The sequence below is a fragment of the Hyla sarda genome, chromosome 1 (genome assembly GCF_029499605.1).
Source record: "Hyla sarda isolate aHylSar1 chromosome 1, aHylSar1.hap1, whole genome shotgun sequence".
Classification (NCBI taxonomy): domain Eukaryota; kingdom Metazoa; phylum Chordata; class Amphibia; order Anura; family Hylidae; genus Hyla; species Hyla sarda.
Window position 1 is genome coordinate 435,218,256 of NC_079189.1, and position 25,151 is coordinate 435,243,406.

Consider the following 25,151-nt stretch of genomic DNA (forward strand, 5'->3'; position numbering starts at 1 on the left):
TTAGACTATTTTATAAAAATGTGTAAAAAAAATAACTCTTTAGGCATCATCTCCTAAAGGGGTTATCCAGGAAAAGAGGAACAGAGCTAAATTCTTTCAAAAACAGCTCCACGTCTGTCCCCGGGTTGGGGGTGGTATTACAACTTGGCTCCATTCACTTCAATGGAACTGAGCTACAGAACCACACCCAACCTGGAGTCAGACGGGGAGCGGCTTTTGAAAGAAATTAGCTCCGTTTTCCATAGCTGGATAACCCCTTTAAAGAAAGCCTGTCTTCACCTTCATGCTACCTCAACCATGCATTCATCAGGGTGGTCTCCTGTGGTTTTCCCACCCCCAAAGGCTTATTTCATTGATCTCTTTCAATACCCAAACAGATAGATCTATCACTCAAAGTTGGTGGGCGGTAAAAGCTGCTGGGACCCGTCCAGATGACTTATGGCTCAGGCAGCATGACATACATCTATATATATTATGTACTGCTGGTTTATCTGTACCCAGTTTTACCTTTTAAGGGCATTATGAGCTCTATGAACTACTTGGCATTTACATGTTTTTGTGGAATATATTTAAGTTGCATTAAAAGTTACATTTTAAAAGGCGTGCACCCCATTTTCTACTAAATTTTGCCTGATTAAGTTGGTGTTCATCTACAGTTCTGGACTGTGTGACAACTTGCTTACCTAGCAAATTTATGCCCCCCTCACTCTAACATGAAGGCTATAGATCAGAGATCCACAACCTGGGGCTCTCCAGCTGTTGCAAAACTAAAAGGTTGACTGGGCATGCTGAAAAATTTAGTTTTGCAACAACTGGAGACTCACAAGTTGTGGATGACCGCTATAGATCTAGCACATAGTGCTCATTAGGCTATGGCTACTGTATATGTCCTTAAATAAAATGCAATTAAAATGTTGCTCAAATATTCATGTTAAATAGTGAAATGCCATCATTTTGAGATAACATATCTAAATGTTAGGGGTAGGCTGTACATGTAGCCCCATGATGCTACTTCCTATTGATCACACTTTGTAAAAGTGGCATTTATCATGTTGTGTGCAGCTTACAACTTGAATGTGAATAGGGATGTACTGGTTCCTCCTATTCACTCTCAAAACAGTATTTTCCAAGGGGTTCTCTACTGTTACATTTCTGCCGCTTCAATGAGAGTAAACAAAACAACAAATAACAAGAATAATACACAGTTTTGCCACCGAGCCACAATTACCTCTGCAGGATAACAAAAAATACATAAATAGGAGTGGGAGAGGTTACATAACAGAGGATGAATGAGCCAAACATGAGCAAAGGGACTGTGGCATGTGATACCGACAACTCCAGATATTGTTATATCACTGCTTAAAAAGGCACTTCCCTATATCATTGGAACAGCCTGTATGCAGCTGACACTATGCCACGGCATAACACCAGAAACTCTGCCCTTTGTCCTATCAGAGCTGCTCCCTGCACTAGGATGGTCTGATATTAACAATAGATAAGGATATTTTCATTTAAATCTGTCATGATTGTCACCCATACTAAATTGTTGGTACTAGGCAGGTAGTGCCAGTGACACTGTTAATAATGATACTTACCTCTCCCTGATCCTTTGCCCCAGGAGCATGCCGACAGCACTGCTGCTGCTTCTTCAATCAGCTGCGAAATGGCTTGGGGAAGCCTGAATATGGAGGATAACAGACGAACAGGGCCACAGGTCAGGTACAGCTAAGTATCAATATCATTAGTTTCACCCGCACTACAAGCCTGTACCAACAGGTTAGAGTGGGTGACACTGATGACAGATTCTCTTTAGGCAGTTACCTCATATATCAGCGTTTCCCAACCAGGGTGCCTCCAGCTGTTGTAAAACTACAACTCCCAGCATGCTCGGACAGCCTTTGGCTGGCTTAAGACATGTCAGAAGTTGTCACAAAGTTTAGGAGCAGTTTAAGAAATGAGAGCTGAGCTATGCTTGGTTGCCATGGGTAGCAAGGGCAGTTTTATTTGTTAAACAGATGTAATAAATGAGGCCCACTGCCATTTTGCCCAACACTGTGGGGGAGATATATCAAAACCTGTCTAGAGGTAAAGTTGCCCATATCAACCAATCCAATCACTTTTTTCATTTCTGAAAAGGCCTCTGAAAAATATAAGAAGCGATCTGATTGGTCATTTTGATAAACCTCCCTCCTAAGGCTTATTTATTCTTCATCCACCATGACAGCCACCAGAGAGATAGTCGACTTGGACCTAACAGGAACAGGAACAGAGAGTTTAAAAGCCCCTCCCCTCCCACCATTCCTCAGTGTTTTCCTGTTCCTATTAGGTCCAGGACAGTGCTCGGGGTCTGTTGTGGACTCCGGATTTGTTTTCTCCTTCATTGCCCTGGGGAGGGTTGCGGTCTCCTCTGGAGCCCCTAACCCATTTCTTCCCCTTAGTTGCTGGGACTTGTCCCGCCCTCTGGGCACGTGGGGGTTGCGCTCCAGTGGAGCTATATGTCCCCACGCTAAGGATACTGCGGCGGTCTCCTGGGGTCTGCGGCAGTGTATGGTCTGCTGCTGCCCGGCTTCGCCGTGGGACGCTGCGTGAGTGTGCAGCGCCTAATTCTGTCCGGGGGAAGCCGGGTTCTTGGAGCGGAAGTTCCGGGCTGTACGGAGGTGCCGGCGGGGCGGATGTGACGTCACAAGGTGCCAAAATTTGAATTTCTTGGTTGATAAAGGTAGGAAAATCTGTGTTATCTGTGTCTATGTTGTCCTGTGGCTACCATGGACTCACAGGCTTCCTCCAAGGCTGATGCTATGGAGCAGCTTGTTTCTCCAGCTGTGAGTATTTTCCTGCATATTTTCTGCTGCAAATACTTAACTGTTTAGCTTCTGATTTGTGGTTCCTTCTTTCTTAGGGAGATAAGGAACCTTCACAAAAACCTAAAGCGAAAATTCACAAATGCCTTTTGTGTTATGCTAAACTTCCGGAGACATATAAAAAACAATTATGCAAAAAGTTGTAAAGTGGTTCAAGAAGAGAAACCTTGTATTTCTGAAGATATGCAATCTCTTATTCGGCAAGAAATACGGTCATCTCTGGCCAGACTTAATTTAATTTCGTCTTCTAGTAGTCAGTCATCCATGAATGTTCCGTCTGCTGTTAATGTATATCCGACTTTCACCAGTGCTGAGCCAGCTAATGTTTCTTCTGTTGCTACTGGTTACCTACCTAGTAACCCTCTTCAGTATTCATCTGGTTACATGCCTAATTTACAAACTGGTATTCCTTGTGGCAGTAGGAGTCTGGTCAAAGTCAGAGATATTCAGCCTCCAGCTAAAAGACCCAAAGTGGTTCCGGATTCTGATTCTGGGGAGGAGGATCTTGTATCTAGGTCCGACATAGAGGGTATGGAAGAAGGAGAAATTTCTCCAGGACCCTCTAAGCCAGTAAATATTTTTTCGCAACGGAAGATACTGAGACTCTCCTTAAAGAGGTTAGGGACGTCATGGGTATTCAGGATGAAGAACACCCTATGACTATTCAGGATGAAATGTTTGGTGGGTTGAGGCCCAGGAAAAGAATGGTCTTTCCCATTCATGAGAATATTAAAAGTATTATTGTTGATGAATGGCAGGAGCCGGAGAAGAGACTGGTACTACCTAAAGAGTACAGATCTCGGTTTCCTTTTGATGATAAAGATGTGGACCTATGGTCTGATATACCTGAAATAGACGTTCAGGTTACTAAAGTTGTAAAGAAGATGTCTTTGCCCTTTGAAGATGCCTCTCAGCTGAGAGACCCATTGGATAGAAAAATGGAGGGGCTCTTACGTAAATCGTGGGATTCTACTTCAGCAATGTTAAATCCAAACATTGCCGCCACTAGTGTGGCTAGAGCACTGTACGTGTGGCTGTCTAAATTAGATCATATTGAAAATAAAACACCTAGAGAGGATCTTCTATCATCTATCCCCATGTTAAAGTTAGCAACAGGTTTTCTTGCAGACGCCTCAGTGGAGAGAGTCAGAATTGCCGCTAGATCGGCTGCTCTCTCAAATTCTGCAAGGCGGGCTTTATGGCTTAAAAACTGGACAGGTGAGAACACTTCTAAATCTAGACTATGTGGTGTTCCCTGTCTAGGTAAAGTAATGTTTGGCCAACCATTGGACGACATCCTTGAGAAGGCGGCAGATAGGAAAAAGTTTCGTCCCCAAACAAGAAACAAGTTCTCAAACTTTAGAGGTAAGGGAAAGTCGGGGAGGTGGAGCTACCAAAAGGGGGGTAAAGGAAAAGACTTTATCCTTAACCCCTCCTAACCTCCCAAAAAACAATGACATGATACCTGTGGGAGGGAGACTGAGATTTTTTATTCATCAGTGGTCAACAATAACCTCAAACTCCTGGATCCTGAATCTGATAAAATCAGGATACAGGATAGAATTCTCGTCTCTCCCTCCTCCCAGATTTCTAGTCTCAAACCAATCTTCTCCTACTCTTCAGTCCAGCATTTTAAAGGGCATCCAAAATCTTCTCCATCTGGGTGCCATTTCCCGTGTTCCTGTTTCAGAACAGGGCAAGGGTCACTATTCTTCCCTGTTTCTAGTACAGAAACCAAATGGCTCATATCGTACAATCATAAACTTGAAGTTCCTCAACAGGTTCATTGTGTACAAAAAATTCAAGATGGAATCTTTGAAAACAGCAATCCCAATGATTGCCCCAGGGGCTTTAATGATAACTAAGGATCTAAAAGATGCATATTACCATGTACCGATTCATGCACATTTTCAGAAATATCTCAGATTTGCAGTGCATCTCAACGAGGAGATTCTTCATTTCCAGTTTGTAGCCCTCCCGTTCGGGATTGCATCAGCCCCCAGACTTTTCACAAAGTTAATGGTGGAGGTAATTGCTTCTTTAAGACTAAAAGATATTGTCATCATCCCATATCTGGACGATCTGCTTATATCAGCAGGTTCTCCAGAGCTTCTAAAAATCCATCAAGTAATCTGTTGTCTACAGGAATTAGGTTGGATCTTAAACCTGGAAAAATCGGATCTAGTTCCAAGCCACACAAAAACTATTGCTGGGAATGACTCTGGACTCTGTATTGAGAACCACGTTCCTTCCAAGGGAAAAAATTACCTCTCTTCAAGAGAAAATCTCACAATTCCAGAAGAAAATGTTGGTTTCAGTGAACGAAGCCATGTCCATACTGGGCTCCATGACTTCTACTATCCCCGCCGTCCAGTGGGCTCAGTTCCACTCATGTATGCTGCAAGCCCTGACTCTGTCAGTATGGGACAAAACCCAACTTTCCATAGAAAAGAAATTTCATCTATCTCCCAGGGTATCGAGGTCTCTGAATTGGTGTCTAAAAAAAGCAAACCTTCAGAGGGGGTTTGTTGGTTCCTGGACCAAACAATTATGACTACAGATGCAAGCGCCTGGGGCTGGGGAGCCCACATAAACCAACAATACTTCCAATGTCAGTGGCCTCCTCATCTGGAAAAGTTCTCGTCAAACTACAAGGAGTTGAGAGCGATATGGGAATCTCTTCAAGCCGCCAAACATCTGGTAGTAAATCAGAACTTAAAGGTGTTTTCAGACAACTCTACGGCAGTAGCATTCATCAAACACCAAGGTGGCACAAAACAAAGAGCGCTACAAGCGATATCTGCAAGAATTTTTGTTTGGTCAGAAACAAATGCAGCCTCCATCACGGCAGTGCATTTAAAGGGTTCCTGCAATCTAGTGGCGGATTTCCTGAGTCGGAAAACTTTAGACCCAGGGGAATGGTCTCTAAATCCTCTGATTTACCAGTCTCTAGTAAACAGATGGGGAAACCCATGTATAGATCTGTTTGCATCTCGGACGAATGCGAAAGTGGAGAGATTTTTTTCTTTGAACCCAAGGGACAGTCCAGAAGCAGTTGATGCTCTAGCCCAAGCTTGGAACTTTCCTCTGGCCTATGCGTTCCCTACAATTCCTTTAATTGCCAGGTCACTAGCGAAAATTCGAGACAGCAGGCTGACAGTAATATTTGTTGCTCCCTTTAGGCCAAAAAGGGGCTGGTTCTGCCTTCTGAAAAGTTTGGCCACAGACCACCCTTATCCCTTAACTCTGATGGACAATCTTCTCCTCCAGGGACCAGTTTCGCATCAAGGAATTCAAAATCTACAACTCACGGCTTGGATTTTGAGGAGTCGATTTTAAAGCAAAAAGGTCTGTCTAAAAAAGTAATTGCTACACTTCTAAAAATTTGAAAACCTTCTACATCTAAAATTTATATGAAGATCTGGAACAAATTTGTGGACTGGATGTCTCCTAAAAGATTGAATCTTTCCAAACCTAATATCCCCTATATCTTAGACTTCTTACAAGAAGGGTTTGAAAAGGGTTTATCGGTAAGTACCTTTAACCCCTTAAGGACTCAGGGTTTTTCTGTTTTTGCACTTTCGTTTTTCCTCCTTACCTTTTAAAAATCATAACCCTTTCAATTTTCCACCTAAAAATCCATATTATGGATTATTTTTTGCGTCGCCAATTCTACTTTGCAGTGACATTAGTTATTTTACCCCAAAATGCACGGCGAAACGGAAAAAAAATCATTGTGCGACAAAATCGAAAAAAAAACCCGCCATTTTGTAACTTTTGGGGGCTTCCGTTTCTACGCAGTGCATATTTCGGTAAAAATTACACCTTATCATTATTCTGTAGGTCCATACGGTTAAAATGATACCCTACTTATATAGGTTTGATTTTGTCGCACTTCTGGAAAAAATCATAACTACATGCAGGAAAATGTATACGTTTAAAAATGTCATATTCTGACCCCTATAACTTTTTTATTTTTCCATGTACAGGGCGGTATGAGGACTCATTTTTTGCGCCGTGATCTGAAGTTTTTATCGATATGATTTTTGTTTTGATCGGACTTTTTGATCACTTTTTATTCATTTTTTTTATGGTATAAAAAAAGTGACCAAAATACGCTTTTTTGGACTTTGGAATTTTTTTCCGCGTACGCCATTGACCGTGCGGTTTAATTAATGATATATTTTTATAGTTCGGACATTTACGCACGCGGCGATACCACATATGTTTATTTATTTTTTTTTTTTACACTGTTTTATTTTTTTTATGGGAAAAGGGGGGTGATTCAAACTTTTATTAGGGAAGGGGTTAAATGACCTTTATTAACACTTTTTTTTTACATTTTTTTTGCAGTGTTATAGGTCCCATAGGGACCTATAACACTGCACACACTAATCTCCTATGCTGATCACTGGCATGTATTAACACGCCTGTGATCAGCATTATCGGCGCTTGACTGCTCCTGCCTGGATCTCAGGCACGGAGCAGTCATTCGTCGATCGGACACCGAGGAGGCAGGTAAGGGCCCTCCCGGTGTCCGGTCAGCTGTTCGGGACGCCGCGATTTCACCGCGGCGGTCCCGAACAGCCCGACTGAGCAGCCGGGTCACTTTCAGTTTCATTTTAGAAGTGGCGGTCAGCTTTGACCGCCGCTTCTAAAGGGTTAATACCACACATCGCCGCGTTTGGCGATGAGTGGTATTAGCCGCGGGTCCCGGCCGTTGATGAGCGCCGGGACCGACGCGATATGATGCAGGATCGCGGAGCGATCCCACTTCATATCGCGGGAGCCGGCGCAGGACGTAAATATACGTCCTGCGTCGTTAAGGGGTTAAAGTCCAGGTGGCGGCTTTAGGAGGAGTATTTGATCAACAAATAGCTGATCATCGCTGGATAAAACGGTTCTTTAGGGCCTTAGTCAGAATTAAACCTAGGATTCCAGTATGGACTCCTTCCTGGGATCTGAATTGGGTCCTTTCAGGACTGACAGTCACTCCCTTCGAACCTTTGGAAGAAATCTCCCTAAGTTTTTTTTCTTTAAAAACCGCTTTCTTGATTGCTATAACAACTGCTCGGAGAGTGGGGGAGATCCAAGCCCTGTCAATTAGAGAACCTTACATGACTATTTCAAACGACAGAGTGACGCTGAGGTTGGATCCGGCCTTTTTACCAAAAGTTGCTTCTAATTTCCACAGATCACAAAAGATTGTGCTCCCTTCTTTCTGTGACAATCCTAGGAATGAGCAAGAAAAAACTTTTAACACTCTAGATGTCAGGAGATGTCTGTTAAGATATCTAGAAGTAACTAATCCTTGGAGAAAGGACGACAATTTACTTTTACAATTTCAGGGGCCTAACAAAGGCAAAAAAGCCTCAAAGGACTCTATTGCGAGGTGGCTAAAAACGGTCATCTCTGAAGTTTATGTATCTAAAGGGGAACCAGTCCCGAAAGGACTTAAAGCTCACTCTACTAGGGCCATGTCTACTTCATGGGCTGAAAACTCTGCTGCTTCTATAGATCAAATCTGCAAAGCTGCCACCTGGTCTAGTTCCCATACTTTCCTTAAGCATTATAGGCTTGATCTTTCAGATAGTCAGGCTCTTTCCTTTGGTAGGAAAGTTCTACATGCTATTGTCCCACCCAAAATTTTTTATTTGGTATTTCTCTGTTGGCTGTCATGGTGGACGAAGAATAAAAGTCAGAATTATGACTTACCGATAATTCGGCTTCTTTGAGTCCACCATGACAGCCCCTTCATACCCCACCTTGTTATATTATATTTGTGTTACCTATTCATCTTATCCTGTCCCTAAAGGGTAACTTGTAAAATACTGAGGAATGGTGGGAGGGGAAGGGCTTTTAAACTCTCTGTTCCTGTTAGGTCCAAGGGACCATCTCTCTGGTGGCTGTCATGGTGGACTCAAAGAAACCGAATTATCGGTAAATCATAATTCTGACTTTTTATGATGAAGTTCATTCTATCACACTCTCATCACCTTTTGTCAGACGTATCTGTAACAGGGTCCTTTAACACCTCTGTGGATATTATATAAAGAAAAGAAATGTTACAGTGCTGTAACTACGTGATGGGTCCTCTCTAAGCATCATGGGTCACCTGGCTTCAGCTATGCGGAAATAAACCAGTGGGTCTCCAAGGCTTACTTCCTGTGCTGGTACAGACATCCTAGCATATGACTTAATCCTGGGAGACTTGCTTACTTGCTGCTGCAGGGTAAGAAGCCAGAAGCTGTACAACCCCTTTGGGGGCTGACATTGTGTCCAAATGAAGGGTATATACATTCATGTCTCCAAGGATTGACCAAATCTATGACATGTGACTGCCTACTATGATTTACCGCATCTTCTACTACGTTATACAGAATAGAGAATTGAAGCACAATATTTGTCATTACGTGATTTACAGATTTCTAGGTGCTAGAATAGGTTTCATTCACTAGCATGCTACAGATTCTGCAATAGGCAAGCATCTTGCTGTAGGATATGGCACATGCTGAACTGCATATTCATATTTGATACATTAAGCACATATAAATCTCCTTCATTGTGCATTATGTATGAGATCTAGTGCTGGCTTTGAATAAAACCAGATTTTTATAACCATTAGTCAGATTTCGTCTTTTTCTTTTTGTGATCAGGTTACAAAATTAAAGTGGTGAACTGAATGGTTGCTACTGATAACATTTCTATTTTTCCTTTGCTATGGTTCTTAGAAAAAAAGTATTTTGCAAGTAACTATGTCATCAGTACCATAGGACAGTATGAGCTCTGTATTTGTATAAAAGAAAAAAAAAACTCACCTGTTTGATCAGCATGTACGTTTTACACATTATTTCTTCAATACTGGCCAAATCATATGTGGTGACTTTCTGACCCTGCTGCCAAACACGATATGCCTCAAGAAGTAAGTTTTTGCTGCTTTCAGTGTCGTCTAGCAGCTTACGCTTGCGGCTGGCTCTGTGTGGTGTATCCTCCGTTAGTTGAGGTGTGTGCTGTCCCGGGCCCCTGCTGCCTGCGGGCAGTTGATGTTTAGAACTAATACTTAGTTCTTCTAGTGATAATTCTGGACCCTCGAGTCCCTTATCCTTGAGGATCCTAGCTGAATCCTTACGATGCTGGTCCATGCGTTTTTCAGGGTTGCAGGAATGCCCATCATGGTCCATTGGTTCTGAAGACTGAGGCTTTCCAGTCTCTTTTACAATCCTGATTTCTCCAGTTTCCATTGCTTGAGAAGCAGAGCCTTGTACTGTCTCTTTGCCCCCATTCTCAGAGGGTCCTGAAGCCACCCCCTCACCTAGAACCAAGTTCTTTCTGGGTGCAACATCTTTTCTGTCCTCTGGTGCAGGCCGGCCGGTGATGTCTGTTGTCATGGAAGCCGCTATGAACGGGCTGGGGTCCGGGCTTTTGGGATCCTGGCGAGAAACATTAATCAGTTAGCTACACCAAGGTACTTTAACATAATAATATCTGTAAACAGTGTCATACATTCAAATTGCGGCATGAAATTAAAAAGACAAATTTTATATATTTTATGTTAGCTCTAAAGACAATTTTATATATTTTTAACTGTTAACTCTAAGTACATAGGATATAGGACATATTCTTCATTCATCTGGAAAAGGACCACAAATGCTGAGGCACTTTTGCATTAAACCTTTTTTGGATTAGTAAAGCGCATAGTACTGTAACAACATGATTAGCCTGATAAGACCTTCATGCAATATAATAGTTATTTATTGGGAAAACTTCTTGAAAAAATTAAAATGTAATTATTTATATAATATCCTACTTTTTGTACATATAACCAAACACTTTAAATAACTAAGGAGCACTGACTAGCGAAACCCGACATAATAGCAAGATGACCACTATCTCTGCAAATATGAAGAAGTAGACATATGGTACATAACAATTGGATCTAACTCCTTATTTGGTGAAACTGAAGGTTAACACAAAGGAAAAAAAAAACAAGAGATTGTCTAATGAAACACATTGGTGGCATATGGCAATGATATGCAATCAATGTCCCATTAATCACACTCCGATTATTGCCACTGCTATAATAAAGTGTTAGAAGAATTAGGACAGTGCTGTGTCACGTCATCTGGTGCTGCACACATGGCCATAAAAGACAATTTAGCGATATGTCAATGTCTTTGAAGCTGCTGCAAGAGGACAGTGTGGCTAACCAATCAGATGGCTTGGCAATAATATCTATATAAATAATAATATTGCTAACCACTCCGTGGTTATACTGATACTCACACTCCTAGGCACCAAACTCAAAAGCAATAAGTAAAATAATAATGATTAAAATAATGATTAATGACACATTGAGCTGGCATGTATATGACCCAACTTTAACTACACTAAAATCTGTGGTTCATTCACAGCTCACGTCTAACAACGGCCTGATATACAACTGTACTGTGATTTGACAGAGTATTGTCTGCACACCTGAGTGCTCTAGATCCTAGAAGAGAGACCAAACAGTAAAAAAAAACAGGGCTTGATCAAAGTTGCTCTCTCTTTATTCTCACCCCAGACAAGTCACTCAGCATGTCCTCCAAAACTTTTACGGTAAGAACAAAAGCTCGCTGTGCCAGAACCTGCCGATCCACATCCCGCAAATACTTCCTACAAACAAAAGGAGAAGGTTTCTGTTAGCAACCACCTCATACATAAATATACATACACTGAACCTAAAATGAAACCTTTTTGAGAAGACCACCCAGAATTGAACTGAAAAATGGTCTTCTATAAGGACTGGTCTTCTCAAAGAGAATGGTCACTATGTATAATTTATGGTGGCCTGAAAATCCATCACACAAAATCTGGTCTGGATAAAGGGGGTGGCATTCTCAAAGAGGTTTCACAATATATATAATTTCATAATATAAGAATATAGTTCCAGCTTCTGTTTTGTACACAATCTTTGAACACACTTTCAATATCTACTGCTAAAAGTTTAAGGTTAAATGTATTAAAATCAGTTCAAGAGGAACATGCTCAAGTTTAAGTAGTCCAAGCTAACCAGATTCTAGTTCACACTTCTTAGGCCTTTAGAAAAATGAAAGAAGCATCCTTTCTATGTACAACGCCTCTACGTTTCCCTTGCACCCATTCATTTGCTTAGGCTGCATTCACATCTCGGTTTTACACTACGGGTGCCAGATCCGAATGGGGGAAGGGCAAACCGGTCTCTCCCGTACCCCAGCCGGACCAGCGCTGAACTCCATTCACTTTAATGAGCCAATCGGAGTCAAACGGTGACTCTGGTCGGCTCATTTTTTACCTGTAACCAGTTTTGTGACCGGACCTAAAACCGTAGTATACGACGGTTTTAGGTCCAGTCACAAAACTGGATACGGGTCAAAAATGAGCCGACAGAAGTCACCGTTTGACTCCGATTGGCTCATTAAAGTGAATGGAGTTCAACGCTGGTCCGGCTGGGGTACGGGAGAGCTCGGTTTGCCCCTCCCCCAGCCAGATCCGACACCCGTAGTGTAAAACCGAGATGTGAATGCAGCCTAAAAGAAAGAAAATTCCTTGATCCCCAGCAGCTAAGGTTTTGGCAGAGTCCAAAAGAAGTACAAAAGAATATACAGGGTTCAATCACAGCTGGAGATCTAGGATAAAATTCCATTTTGTAAAAGCAGAGGGCTGACTACAAGACACAGTTGATCACATCCTGGAAGCTTTCCCAGAGAAATTATGAAACCAGGAGAGATCCTCAAACTCAATGAGGGAGATTTAACAAAACCTGTCCAGAGGAAGAGTTTCTGAGTTTCCCGTAACAACCAATCAGATCGCTTCTTTCATTTTTAACAAGGACTCTGCAAAATGAAAGAAGTGATCTGATTGGTTGCTATGGGCAACTGGGTAACTTTTCCTTTGAACAGGTTTTGATAAATCTCCCCCAATATTTTAGGGGAATTTTATAAAAATGATGCTGGAATTGTACCCTGCCACATATGATTGCCAGAGCACTGCACACTGCTTGTCTACTTTCAACTGCTCTTGTTCTCTGCAGTTTGTATCAAGGAGCAGGCATCTGAAAAAATTACAATGTGGTATGCATATTTTAAGTATCTGGATTAAAACTGATGACTGTGCAAGTCAATGAGTGTGTCATAAATAAATTGTGAGACTGATACTTACTTCCCCTGATCAGGGGTCCTCTGTAACATACACGAGATCTTCAGCAGTGTGTTGGAGTCTTTGAGTTGAGCCAAAACGTTCAAAAGTAGAACGATGGAGCGGTTCATATGAGAAGCAAAGCTGCCAGGGCGATCTATCTCATCCACTGGTATCCGCCAGATTCCCTAAAGGTAGAGGTTATACAGTAAAAAAAAAAAAAATGTAATTACAACATGTCTGTATCATTTCATTTTTACTCCAAATATTCAGTTCTATGCAAATGTTGCATTCTGGAACAGAACTAGCCTGTTATTAGCTACTATCTGGAGTCTGTGTGCCGTTACTGCATCCTGCTTTTCTGCAGTTGATAGGTCTCTAATGTGAAGAGTTTAACCGTCAGGGCTTACCAAGTCCCATGTGGCAATCTGGCATCGGCAGAATATCCAAAGCCCAGGAGAAAATATGAGAAGATGCAACAACTGTTTACAGTAGGTAACACAGAGCCTGTCTTTTTAGCTTATGCTGTATGGATAGTATGTGCACACAAGTAATGTATGAGTGACAAATATTTTATTATACAAGAGAAGCCCCCTCTCTCATGTGACTGATCACAGCTATTCTGCAATACTGGAATACAATTGGCATTCAGATCTATCTTCAGCTAATCCTACTTCATGCTATCCCCCAGCCCTCCACGATGCCCACAATCTGATGCTTTCTCTCGCTGGCTCTCCTGATCGTTTGCGGGTTAGTTAGATTGTGCCTAATTAGTAAGCCACCCAAACATCTTGATCGAGCTGGCGTGGGTGGAAGGGGTGTGCGAGGAGGGAGACAATGGGGGATAAAAGACTAGCGTTTACTTATAATTCTCACTCTATATTTATGCCGCACCAGATGCAAGGGTGATATGTCTAAACAACAAAATAGGAGTCAGAGGGTAAGAACGACAAATCTGTGAAAGTACAGCAAAACATGTCTTAAAGGCAGAATGGTGGGCATTTACTGAGAGCTTCAACCCTGGGGTCCTAAGAGGCCAGAATAAAACTAACCTACAAAGAAATGTGTTCACGACTCCTAACATATTAGGCCGGGTTCACACCACGTTTTAGCAATACAGTTTCCCATAACAGGTTTTTGATTAAAAAAACTAAATAAAAAAAAGGATTCATCAAAACTGTACCAAACTGTATCAAAACGTGTACAAATCTTAATCCTTATAGGGTTTGGAAAATTATGTCTGGTTGCATCTGTTTTTTAAGAAAAAAATGTATAAGTTTTTAAGTTTTCACTCCATTATAAATAAAGTTTCACTTGTTTGATTGAAATTCCAAGAAAAAAAAATAAAAAAAAGAGTCAAAAATCAGATGGTGCAAACCAGATGGAACCGCACGCACATATGGTTCTGTACTGTTCCTATTGACTCCCTTGTTTAAAAAAAAAAAAAAAAAATGTATACGGTTTTTCACCCCAACCAAAAACCGTGGTAGGCTACGGTTTTGGGTATGGGAAAAAAACTGACAAAACCGTACAGGATGCAAAACGGATGCATCTTTTGGCATATGGTTTTCAATACTGTTCCGTACGGTTTTCACATTGAAAACATATGAAAGGGACTGTATTGCAAAAACGTGGTGTGAACCCAGCCTTAGCCTTCAGTACCATCTACCATCCAGCTGTTTACCTTTGTCTCACTCATGCCAGGCTTCCTTCAAACTTCCTTTTCAGTGACAGAATCTGAATTCTCGAGAAGCCCCTTGAAGCAATGTTACGATGTTTAGTTACATAAGAAGATCTGATCTGACAAGAAGGCACTGATGAAGCGGAGAGGAATTTAAAGGGGTACTCCAGTGGAAACCATATATTTTTTTTTTTTTTTTTAAATCAACTGGTGCCAGATTTGTAAATTACTTCTATATAAAAATATGAATTCTTCCAGTACTTATTAGCTGCTGAATACTACAGAGGAAATTCTTTTCTTTTTGGAACACAGAGCTCTCTGCTGATATCATGACCACAGTGCTCTCTGCTGACATCTCTGTCCATTTTAGGAACTGTCCAGAGCAGCATATGTTTGCTATGGGGATTTTCTCCTACTCTGGACAGTTCTTAAGGACGGACCCATTTTTTACCTCTATGACCAGGCTCTTTTTTTAAATTTGACATGTATCTCTTTAAATGGTAATAACTTTAGAACGCTTTTTCTGAGCAGAGCGATTCTGAGATAGTTTTTTTCGGGACATATTGTACTTTATATAAGTGGTGTATTTTTGTTGACACATGCAGCATTTTTTGTGAAAAACTGGAAAAATTTCTGGCGTTTAATTTTTTTTTAATGGTATACACTGTGTGGTAAAAGTGATGTTATATTTATTCTGTGGGTCAGTACAATTATGGCGATACCCATTTTATATAGCTTTCTATGTTCTTTTTCCTTTTCTGAGCAAAATTCTTTTTCTGCCATTCATTTTCCAACAGCCGTAACTTTTTTATTTTTCGTCCGACACCATTGAGTAAGGGCTTATTTTTTGTGGGATGAGCTCTAATTTTTATTGGTATCATTTTTGTGCTACGTTTTGATCTTTTTTCTTCTGCTATTTGTACCAAAATTGGCGAGTTATACGCTTTTTTTAATGTTTTTTTTACGGTGTTCACCGTGCGGGATAATTTACATTATAGTTTTATAATACACGTCATTACACTTTTTACAGGTTATACTATGCTGCAATACATTTGTCCTGCAGCTCAGTATGACCCGATGAGCTGCACACATTACAGCCTGTGCGATCCAGCCTCTGGCTGGATCTCACAGGCTTCCGTAGCAGACAGACAGGAGGTCATGATCTGACCTCCTGCTGCCATAGCAACTAACGGTGACCCGCGATTGTTCCCCCTGTCAACACCATAGATGTCGTGATCAGGATTGATCACGGCATCTAGGGGGTTAATGCTGCCGGGATCGGCACGATCACGGCTCCGGCAGCTGCAGCGGGACTACGGCTGTGATTAACAGCCGGGTCCCGTCGCCCACAGCAGTGCCGGAGATCACTAGGACGTATGTATATGTCCAAATGCGCGAACATGTCGGATGATTGGACGTATGCATACGTCCTATAGCGGGAAGGGGTTAAAATGGACAGAGATGTCAGCAGAAAGCACTGTGGTCATGATGTCAGCAGAGAGCACTGTGTTCCAAAAAGAAAAGAATTTTCTCTATAGTATTCAGCAGCTCATAAGTACAGGAAGGATTAAGATTTTTTAATAGAAGTAATTTACAAATCTGTTTAACTTTCTGGCACCAGTTGATAAAAAAAAAAAAGTTTTCCACTGGAGTACCCCTTTAAGGCTTTCTGGTATTCGTAAGCCAGTCACTTGCTCTCCATCACTGCACGGATAGAATGAGGCTCTAGCTGCAGAAGCAGCCCTGGGTAAGCAGTGTTACCTGCAGGTTCATGGCCAGCTTCAGCAGGTGTAATACAAGACTGAGCGCATGATGTCACCTTCTGCATGGTTTCCTTTATTATCTAATTCTGTTACTCGCAGACACCATGTCAAGGCACATTCCTAGTGTACTTGTTTTACCAGAATAGGGCAACTTACTTAGTTTTTTTCCGAGTGCAGCTTTGTTTGCCAAATGTCATCGAGATATCTAGCATAACCATCTATAGCCTACAGCAGTGTCTCCCAACCAGGGTGCCTCCAGCTGTTGCAAAACTACAACTCCCAGCATGTCCGGACAGCCTTAGGCCCCTTTCACACTACAGGTATCATCCTGCTTTTTTAGTACAGTTATTTTACAATAACAGATGAAAAAAAAAAAATGGATGCAATAACTGGTAATAACTAGGGTTGTCCCGATATCGATACTAGTATCGGGGGCGATACTATCCATTTGCATGGTACCGGGGACTCGCTAATGTCCTCGATACCTGCTGCCACTCCACTGCCCCTTTCACCCATCCTCCCGTCCACATCTAGCATGTGACACACCCGTCACTCCACCTCCTCCACTGCATCCAGTGTAACGCTACGGAGGAAGCAGAGTGACGTATAGGTCACATGCTCCTCCATAGGACGCCATGATGCGGACGGGAGAACGGGGCAGTGGAGCAGCAGCACCCGACAGAGGACAGCCGCAGGTGAGGAGGGGGCTGCTACTAATGTCTACAGGGGGGGCCTGCTGGTGTCTAAAGGGGGGGCCCTGCTGCTGTCTAAAGGGGGGGGGGGGGCCCTGCTGCTGTCTAAAGGTGGGGGGGGGCCTGCTGCTGTCTAAAGGGGGGGCTGCTGCTGTTTAAATGGGGCCCCGCTCTCTAGTAGAGGGGCTGCTACTAATGTCTACAAGGGGATACTACCTAATATTAAAGGCAATCTTACAGAAGAGTCACCTGCACTAACTTTATGGGTAGATAGTGCAGGTGACCCGGTTTCTACCGCTGCTCACCATGTGGTCATCGGTCTCACCGCCAATGCAAATCTTGGCTCATACTACAGCAGCCGTCTCCATTGTACACAAGAAACCCACATATCATACGGTAAACAGCGCCAGAAACCGGGTCACCCTGGTGTCAGATTCCCTTTAAAATGTAAGTACTCGTACTTGGTATCAGAGAGTTCCAGAATTAAAGTATCGGCACTCTGTCTTAAAAAAAATGGTATCGGGACGTCCCTAGTAATAACGGATGATAACTGATGATCATCATTAATGGGTTTTTTCTTTAAAAACCTAATGTTAATCCGTTATCATCCATTATTACCAGTTACATCCGTTTTTTTAAAATCAGGTTTTTAACCCTTTTTTTGTAAAGCTGTACTGAGCATGCTCCGTACAAAAAAACGATATAAAAAAAAACCTGACAATAACTGATGAACATCCGGTTCCCATAGACTTCAATGTAAAATTTTAACATCCGTTTTTTATTTTTTTATTTTGCAGGACCAAAAATTAGTGCATGCACCATCGTTTGTGCCGGCAAAAATAACTAACATTAGTAAAAACAGACATGCCTGATGCAAAAGGATGTTCAAAAAATCCCATTGACATGAATGGGATTTTTTGACAACCGTTTTCAGCATTTTTTGCTAGGCGTAATAATAGAGTTTTTTTTTTTATTTTTTACAGCATGATACCTGTAGTGTGAAAGGGGCCTTAAATATGGAGCTAGCTAGAAAGTTCTGTATTCCAGGAGATATATGTTGCTTATATTCTCAGCTGGATAAAAATTCCTTTCCGCCATACAAATATTGACAAGTCAGAATAAAACAAAAAAATCACTAGCGCTCAATCCTCTAATCTCATAGTTAATCTCCGCAGGTTAATAACCTCTTCTGAACATGCTGTACACATGACCATGAAAGCGCTGAGGGAAAGCCATCATTCTTACACAGCGACAGAAAAGCCAGCACGATCACACAGCTCATTGGCAACAGCACAGAGCTCTGCTACCTGCAAAATGTTACACTCAGAATGCCTACGATTGGCGAGGAGCTGAGCACACAAGTGGGGGAGGAAGAGATGGCCAGATTTTGGAATTGGTTTGGCTTTTGCCTGCTCTCAGACTTGAAAGGCATCAGTTCCAGACTTTAGGGAGCGAAGAAAGTCCAATGCTGCTGAATAATTCATTCTTTTCCTGTGTCTGCACCCGCAGAGAACACCAAACAGCAAACACAGGAACACAGCCAGCCCTGCTACTAAGGGAGGGGAAGGGGGAGAGAGATAAACAGTTACAGCAAGAAGACATGAAAACTAGAGAATCACACACGAGAAGGGAGCAGCAGGGAGAGGGGCAAAGCAAAAAACAACAAAAACACAGGAAAATCTCAATGCCGGCTGCAACAAAAGGAAAAGTCCAGCCTGACTGCTCCCCGAACCCTCACTTCCTGCAGTTAGGAGGGTGAAGGCTGTGTCTGTCATTACACAACTTTGCAAAGTCTACGAAGAGCCATTTATAGAACAAGAGGAAAAGTCATCCTGCCAAATGTAGAGAGGTCTCCCCTCCTACACACATCTAGACATACATATCCACAAGCAGCAACACATGGAAACAGCCACAAGGGTCACTTCATTGTGTTCCCAAATAATCGCTTCTACTAATATACACATGGGCCCCATTGTGCTTTGAACTTTGAGAGGTAGCCTAGCAAACAATCTACAGAAATTGTTTACATTTTAGCCTGAAATACGAAATCCCTTCACAGTTATTTCTTCACCTACAGGTGATATACAGTCTCATGTGCAAAAAGATGTAACCATATGCACCAGTGACCCACTTACTGATATACCTGAAGTGCGCCGTTTTCTTTGGTATTAAGACACAGCATAAATATCTGTACTGGGGGGGGGGGGGGGGGGGAAGAGGGGAAAGGAAAGGAGCAGCAGCAACTCACCATCACAGTAAAGAAAGGCCCCTCCTGTCGCACATCCCTCACAATGACTTCAGGCTACTCCAGAGTGGGGTGCAGCTGGTAGGGTGTGAGTGTGCGGGGAGGGGAGGTGTGCAGCTCAGGCCTGGCACAGCCTAGGAAGCAGCACCAGGGGCTGAGAGGAGCAGCAATGACAGGCTGTCTGTATCTTGCACAGCCTTCCGCTTTACACCCACGCACTCCCCTCTTCCCTCCTGACCCTGCACTAGTCCAGCTTGTTAGTGTGTGGATCTGTGTGTATGTGAGCTTCCTTAGCACCACCCATAGCCTGGAGCAACCAATAACACACAGCCAGTGTATCCTCCCACATGAACACCCACGCACTCAGCCACAGAGCTAATGCACCTAGCAAGCTGTGTACATACATACTGTGTATACAAACAAGTCTCTGTATATGCTGCACATTTAGCCCTACATATGCGCTCTTGGCATGCTGTGCACACATGCGGCCTATACATACAGGACAAGTGCTTCCTAAGTGTATCATGGCTGCACACAGCTTGCTAGGTGCATTAACTCAGTGACTGTGCATAAAACGCAGCAGATAGGATTTGTAAACTAGGTAGCTATATAAATAATAGTGTATGCAAACACCTACCTGCCCACAACGCCCACATCACACCATACCATGTAAACACACGTAGGTAGCTCAACCACATCCATATCATAGTGTAATAGATACAACCCACTCCTAGTACCACAGGTACTGTAGAAACCATCCATGATCTAATAATACAGCATCACTTCTTTCCTCTACTGCAGACGGGCCTGCAAATTAATCCTTACCTGGGAGCGCTCCACCTCCGATAAGGATTGTTATTGACCCCTAGAATCTGACAGGTCGGAATGGGCAACAAATTCAAATGTTGCTACTCATTACATAAAGTCCGGATCAACACTCGGGCCCAGAAAGATGACTTTATAGTTTTAACATTTGTTGTCATACCAACAGAAAAGAGGCACTACATCTGAAGCGGGCCATACCTATTTAAGCTCTATTGGCAGAGAACATTGAGGGGCATTTACTAAGGGGTTTAGTCATTTTTTTCTGACTTTTTAGCGCAAAATTGACGCAATTGCGCCTACCCTATTTTTTGTGCGACTTTCTCTAGCAAGAGCTAGAAAGTCACATTTTTTTTTCCCGCTTAACTTACGCAAGTTTTCATTTTTTACTTGCAGTGGTCAGGTATTTATTAACAGACAGTCGCAGTTGCGCAATAAACTGTCGCAACGGCCGTAAAAATTGAATAAATTTACTCCAGCTCCAACATGGAGCAGGAAAAGCTACTGCCGCCCGGGCTCCGACATACTTTCTCCCCGCTACCCTCACTTCGCTACCAGGACACTACAGTGATTTACATCCCCCCCCCCCCCCTCTCACCTGCCAGCGCCACACAACTCCCATCTGTCTGCTGTTGCAAGACTACAAGTCCCAGCATGCCCTTACAGTGAGGACACGCTGGGAGTTGTAGTCTTGTAGCAGCGGGAGCTGAGCGGCGCGGGCGGGAGACAAGGGGGGGGGATGTATATCAGTGTGAGGGTAGCGGGGAGGCAGTATGAGGAGCTCCTGCCCTGACAGCCAAAGGCTTTGGCTGTCAGGGCATGCTGGGTGTTGCAGTTTTGCAACAGCTGGAGGGCCACAGTTTGCAGACCACTGGTTTGTGGTCTGTAAACTGTAGTTCTCCAGCTGTTGCAAAACTAAACAGCTGAAGGGGACCGGCGAAGACGTTTACTTACCCTTCCGAGGCTCCAGCGACGATCGCTGACGGAGATCGTCGGGCGGCACTGTCGGAAGCCGGTAAGTTGCCCAAGCTTCCCAACCAGGGTGCCTCCAGATGTTGCAAGACTACAACTCCCAGCATGCCTGGACAGCAAAAGGCTGTCCAGGCATGCTGGGAGTTGTAGTTTTGCAACATCTGGAGGCACCCTGGTTAGGAAACACTGGCCTAAAACAGTGTTTCCCAACCAGGGTGCCTCCAGATGTTGCAAGACTACAACTCCCAGCATGCCTGGACAGCCTTTGGCTGTCCAGGCATGCTGGGAGTTGTAGTTTTGCAACATCTGGAGGCACCCTGGTTGGGAAACACTGGCCTAAAACAGTGTTTCCCAACCAGGGTGCCTCCAGATGTTGCAAAACTACAAGTCCCAGGTTGGGAAACACTGTGCCCGGCCTCCGCCCCACCTTACTGTAAGGGCATGCTGGGAGTTGTAGTCCTGCAGCTGGGGGCAGGGGACAAGCTTGTCACTTGCCCACACATCTCCTGCACCACACAACTACAACTCCCAGCATGTCCTTACTGTAAGGGCATGCTGGCAGTTGTAGTCGTGTGGGGTGGGAGATGTGTGAGCAGGTGATAATAAATGTACTAACCCATTTTTTTTTTTCTTCTCATTTCAGATCCGTGTATCATGTGGACTCCTTCGGATTCGGTGGACTACTTCGATGACCAGCATTTTTCTTTGTTTGATTTTAATAAAATGGTTAATGAGGGCTTGTGGGGGAGTGTTTTTTGTAATAAAATTTTTTTAAAACCTATTGTGTTTTTTCCTTACTTTACTAGTCAGGCTTAGTAGTGGAAGCTGTCTTTTAGACGGAGTCCATTACTAAGCTGGGCTTAGCGTTAGCCACAAAAACAGCTAGTGCTAACCCCCTATTATTACCCCGGTACCCAACGCCACAGGGGTGCCGGGAAGAGCCGGTACCAACAGGCCTGGAGCGTCAAAAATGGCGCTCCTGGGCCTAGTCGGTAACAAACTGGCATTATTTAGGCTTGGGAGGGCCAGTAACAATGGTCCTTGCCCACCCTGGTATCGTCAGGCTGTTACTGTTTGGTTGGTATTTGGCTGAGAATGAAAATAGGGGGGACCCTATGCGTTTTTTTTAAAATAAATAATTAAACATTTAAAAAAAACACATAGGGTCCCCCCTATTTTTATTCTCAGCCAAATACCAACCAAACAGTAACAGCCTGACGTTACCAGGGTGGGCGAGGACCATTGTTACTGGCCCTCCCCAGCCTAAATAACGCCAGCCTGTTACCGCCTAGGCCCAGGAGCGCCATTTTTGACGCTCCGGGCCTGTTGGTACCGGCTCTTCCCGGTGTTGGGTACCAGGGTAATAATTGGGGGTTAGCGCTAGCTGTTTTTGTGGCTAACGCTAAGCCCGGCTTAGTAATGGACTCCGTCTGTAAGACAGCTTCCACTACTAAGCCTGTCTAGTAAAGTAAAAAAAAAAAACACAACAGGTTTAAAAAAAATGTATTACAAAAAAACACTCCCCCACAAGCCCTCGTTAACCATTTTATTAACATCAAGCAAAGAAAAACGCTGGTCGTCGAAGTAGTCCACCGAATCCGAAGGAGTCCACAGGATACACTGATCTGTCGAAGAAGTAACAAAAAACAAAAAAGTTTAAGTACATTTAGGGAGAAAAAAACTGTGTTAAAAAAATTTAATAAACACACACACACTAAACGCCGTTTACCACTATTCTGAGCCATGACTACAATTTAGTTATTGAATTATTTAGATATGGTGAAAAAGCTAAAAAATACCTTAAAAACAAAAGATCCAGAACCTATTCAGACAGCAGGAAAAAGGAACAGACAATTTTTTCTACTACATGAAGTAAATTTCCCACTTTTGCCTATGTGTGCCAAATTTATTAATGCCGTGCAACAATTTAGTAAATTTGTCGCATATAGTCAAAAATGAAGTAGAAAAAAACTGGGTAAAAACCAGACTACATAGTAAAAGATTAGTAAATGCCCCTCATTGTGTTCATTGGGATTAGCTGACAATGTAAGGGTCGAAACACACTACGTTTTGGCCCCTGTTAATTGTATCTGTCGGCATCCCGATGAAAACCAGATGCCGACGTATACTGTTAACGGGCGCAGCGGACCCCATTCAATTCTATGGCCGAAAGGAGTCGCCTAGTCACTCCTTTCGGGACGTGTGCTCCTGTAAGGGTGCATTCACACTACGTTTTTGCTATACAGTTCCCATATCAGGTTTTTGATGAAAAACGGATTCTTCAAAACCGGACTAAACTGTATCAAAACGTGTGTACAAATTTGTATCCGTATACAGTTAAAAAACATATACGGTTTCAAAAAGGATGTCCAGTTGCATCCGTTTTTTAAGAAAAAACATTAACGTTTTTAACTTTTCACTTTATTATGAATAAAGTTTCACTTGTTTGATTGAAATTCCCCCCCCCCCCCAAAAAAAAAAAAATGTGCAAAGTCAAAAACCGGATGGTGCAAACCGGATGGAACCGTACGCACATACGTTTCTGTACGGATCCCATTGACTCCCATGTTTAAAAAAAAAACGTATACGGTTTTTCACCCGGACCAAAAACCGTGGTAGGCTACGGTTTTGGGTAAAGGGAAAAAAAACCCGACAAAACCGTACAAGATACAAAATGGATGCAACCGGATTCATCGTTTGGCATGCGATTTTCAATTGAGAGTTAATGCATACGGTTTTCAATACGGATCCGTACGGTTTTCACATTGAAAACATATACGGGAACTGTATTGCAAAAATGTGGTGTGAATGCAGCCTTATGAGTGCGCTTAAAATAGCTCATATGTCCCGAACTGAGTCACTAGGGGTTACTTCGTTCGGAAGCAGAATTGAATGGGGTGCGCTGCTCCCGTTAACAGTCTACCTCTACATCCCGTTTTCGGCGGGATGCAGATGGATACGATTAACAAAGGCCAAAATGTAGTGTGTTCCGACCCTTATGTATATATCTACTGGAGGTTCCTGCCGGCTGTTGCTGACACCTCTGTCCATTTTAAGAACTGTCCATAGTAGGAGAAAATCCCCATAGAAAACATATGCTGCTCTGGACAGTTCCTAAAATGGACAGAGATGTCAGCAGAGAGCACTGTGTTCCAAAAAGAAAATAATTTCCTCTGTAGTATTCAGCAGCTAATAAGTACTGGAAGGATTAAGATTTTTTTTATAGAAGTAATTTACTAATCTGTTTAACTTTCTGGTACCAGTTGATTTAAAAAAAAAAGTTTTCCACCGGTGTACCCCTTTAACAGCACTGTGTCTAAAAGCCAGTGTTTCCCAACCAGGGAGCCTCCAGCTGTTGCAAAACAACAACTCCCAGCATGCCCGGACAGCCGTTGGCTGTCCGGAAATGCTGGGATTTGTAGTTTTGCAACAGCTTGAGGCAACTTGGTTGGAAAACACTGCAATGAGCCCTAAGAAAGGTGATAAAAAGACTGTTTCACAGAGATACTATAAAGATAAATTTAACAGTTTACCAATATAGAATCTGTGGTGGCAAGAAATTAACCTAAATAGGATGTGCATTTAAAAGACCGCCAGCAAAGAACAAGAATAGAAACTGCACAATTCATCTCCACAAGAGACGCGCATAATATGACAGCGTACACACACGTTCTTCCACAATTTATCTAAGTGGAGCAATACTTGCCAGGTGGCCATTATATTCAGACTTCAACAACTTGCATTCTCCTTTAAGTCACTCTTGTATTCAGCAGCAATGCAGACATTTATACAATGTGACAGGGACATCAGCAGTCCCATCCCACCCACAATCCTGCTATATGTACCTGTGCTGTAGGTCAGCCGCTGAATCCCAGCTCATAACTGAAGCTACTATGCTGCCCATTTAGGAGACTATGGGGGAGATTTATCAGAGCTGTCTATTTCCCACATCAATATAGA

The 25,151-nt window shown here is 42.8% G+C and overlaps 1 protein-coding gene across 8 annotated transcripts in view; it reads right to left on the reverse strand.

The window, feature by feature from the left end:
- The window catches only part of CABIN1 (calcineurin binding protein 1), a 203,796-nt gene that overhangs the window by 21,221 nt on the left and 157,424 nt on the right, over positions 1-25,151 (reverse strand). For all 8 annotated transcript variants that reach the window (XM_056531139.1, XM_056531153.1, XM_056531173.1 and 5 more), the window contains exons 30-32: positions 13,041-13,204; positions 11,420-11,516; positions 9,680-10,291 (exon numbers count right to left, since the gene is read on the reverse strand). In XM_056531139.1, coding sequence (XP_056387114.1) covers positions 9,680-10,291; positions 11,420-11,516; positions 13,041-13,204 — 873 coding nt within the window. The remainder of the gene's footprint in view (positions 1-9,679; positions 10,292-11,419; positions 11,517-13,040; positions 13,205-25,151) is intronic.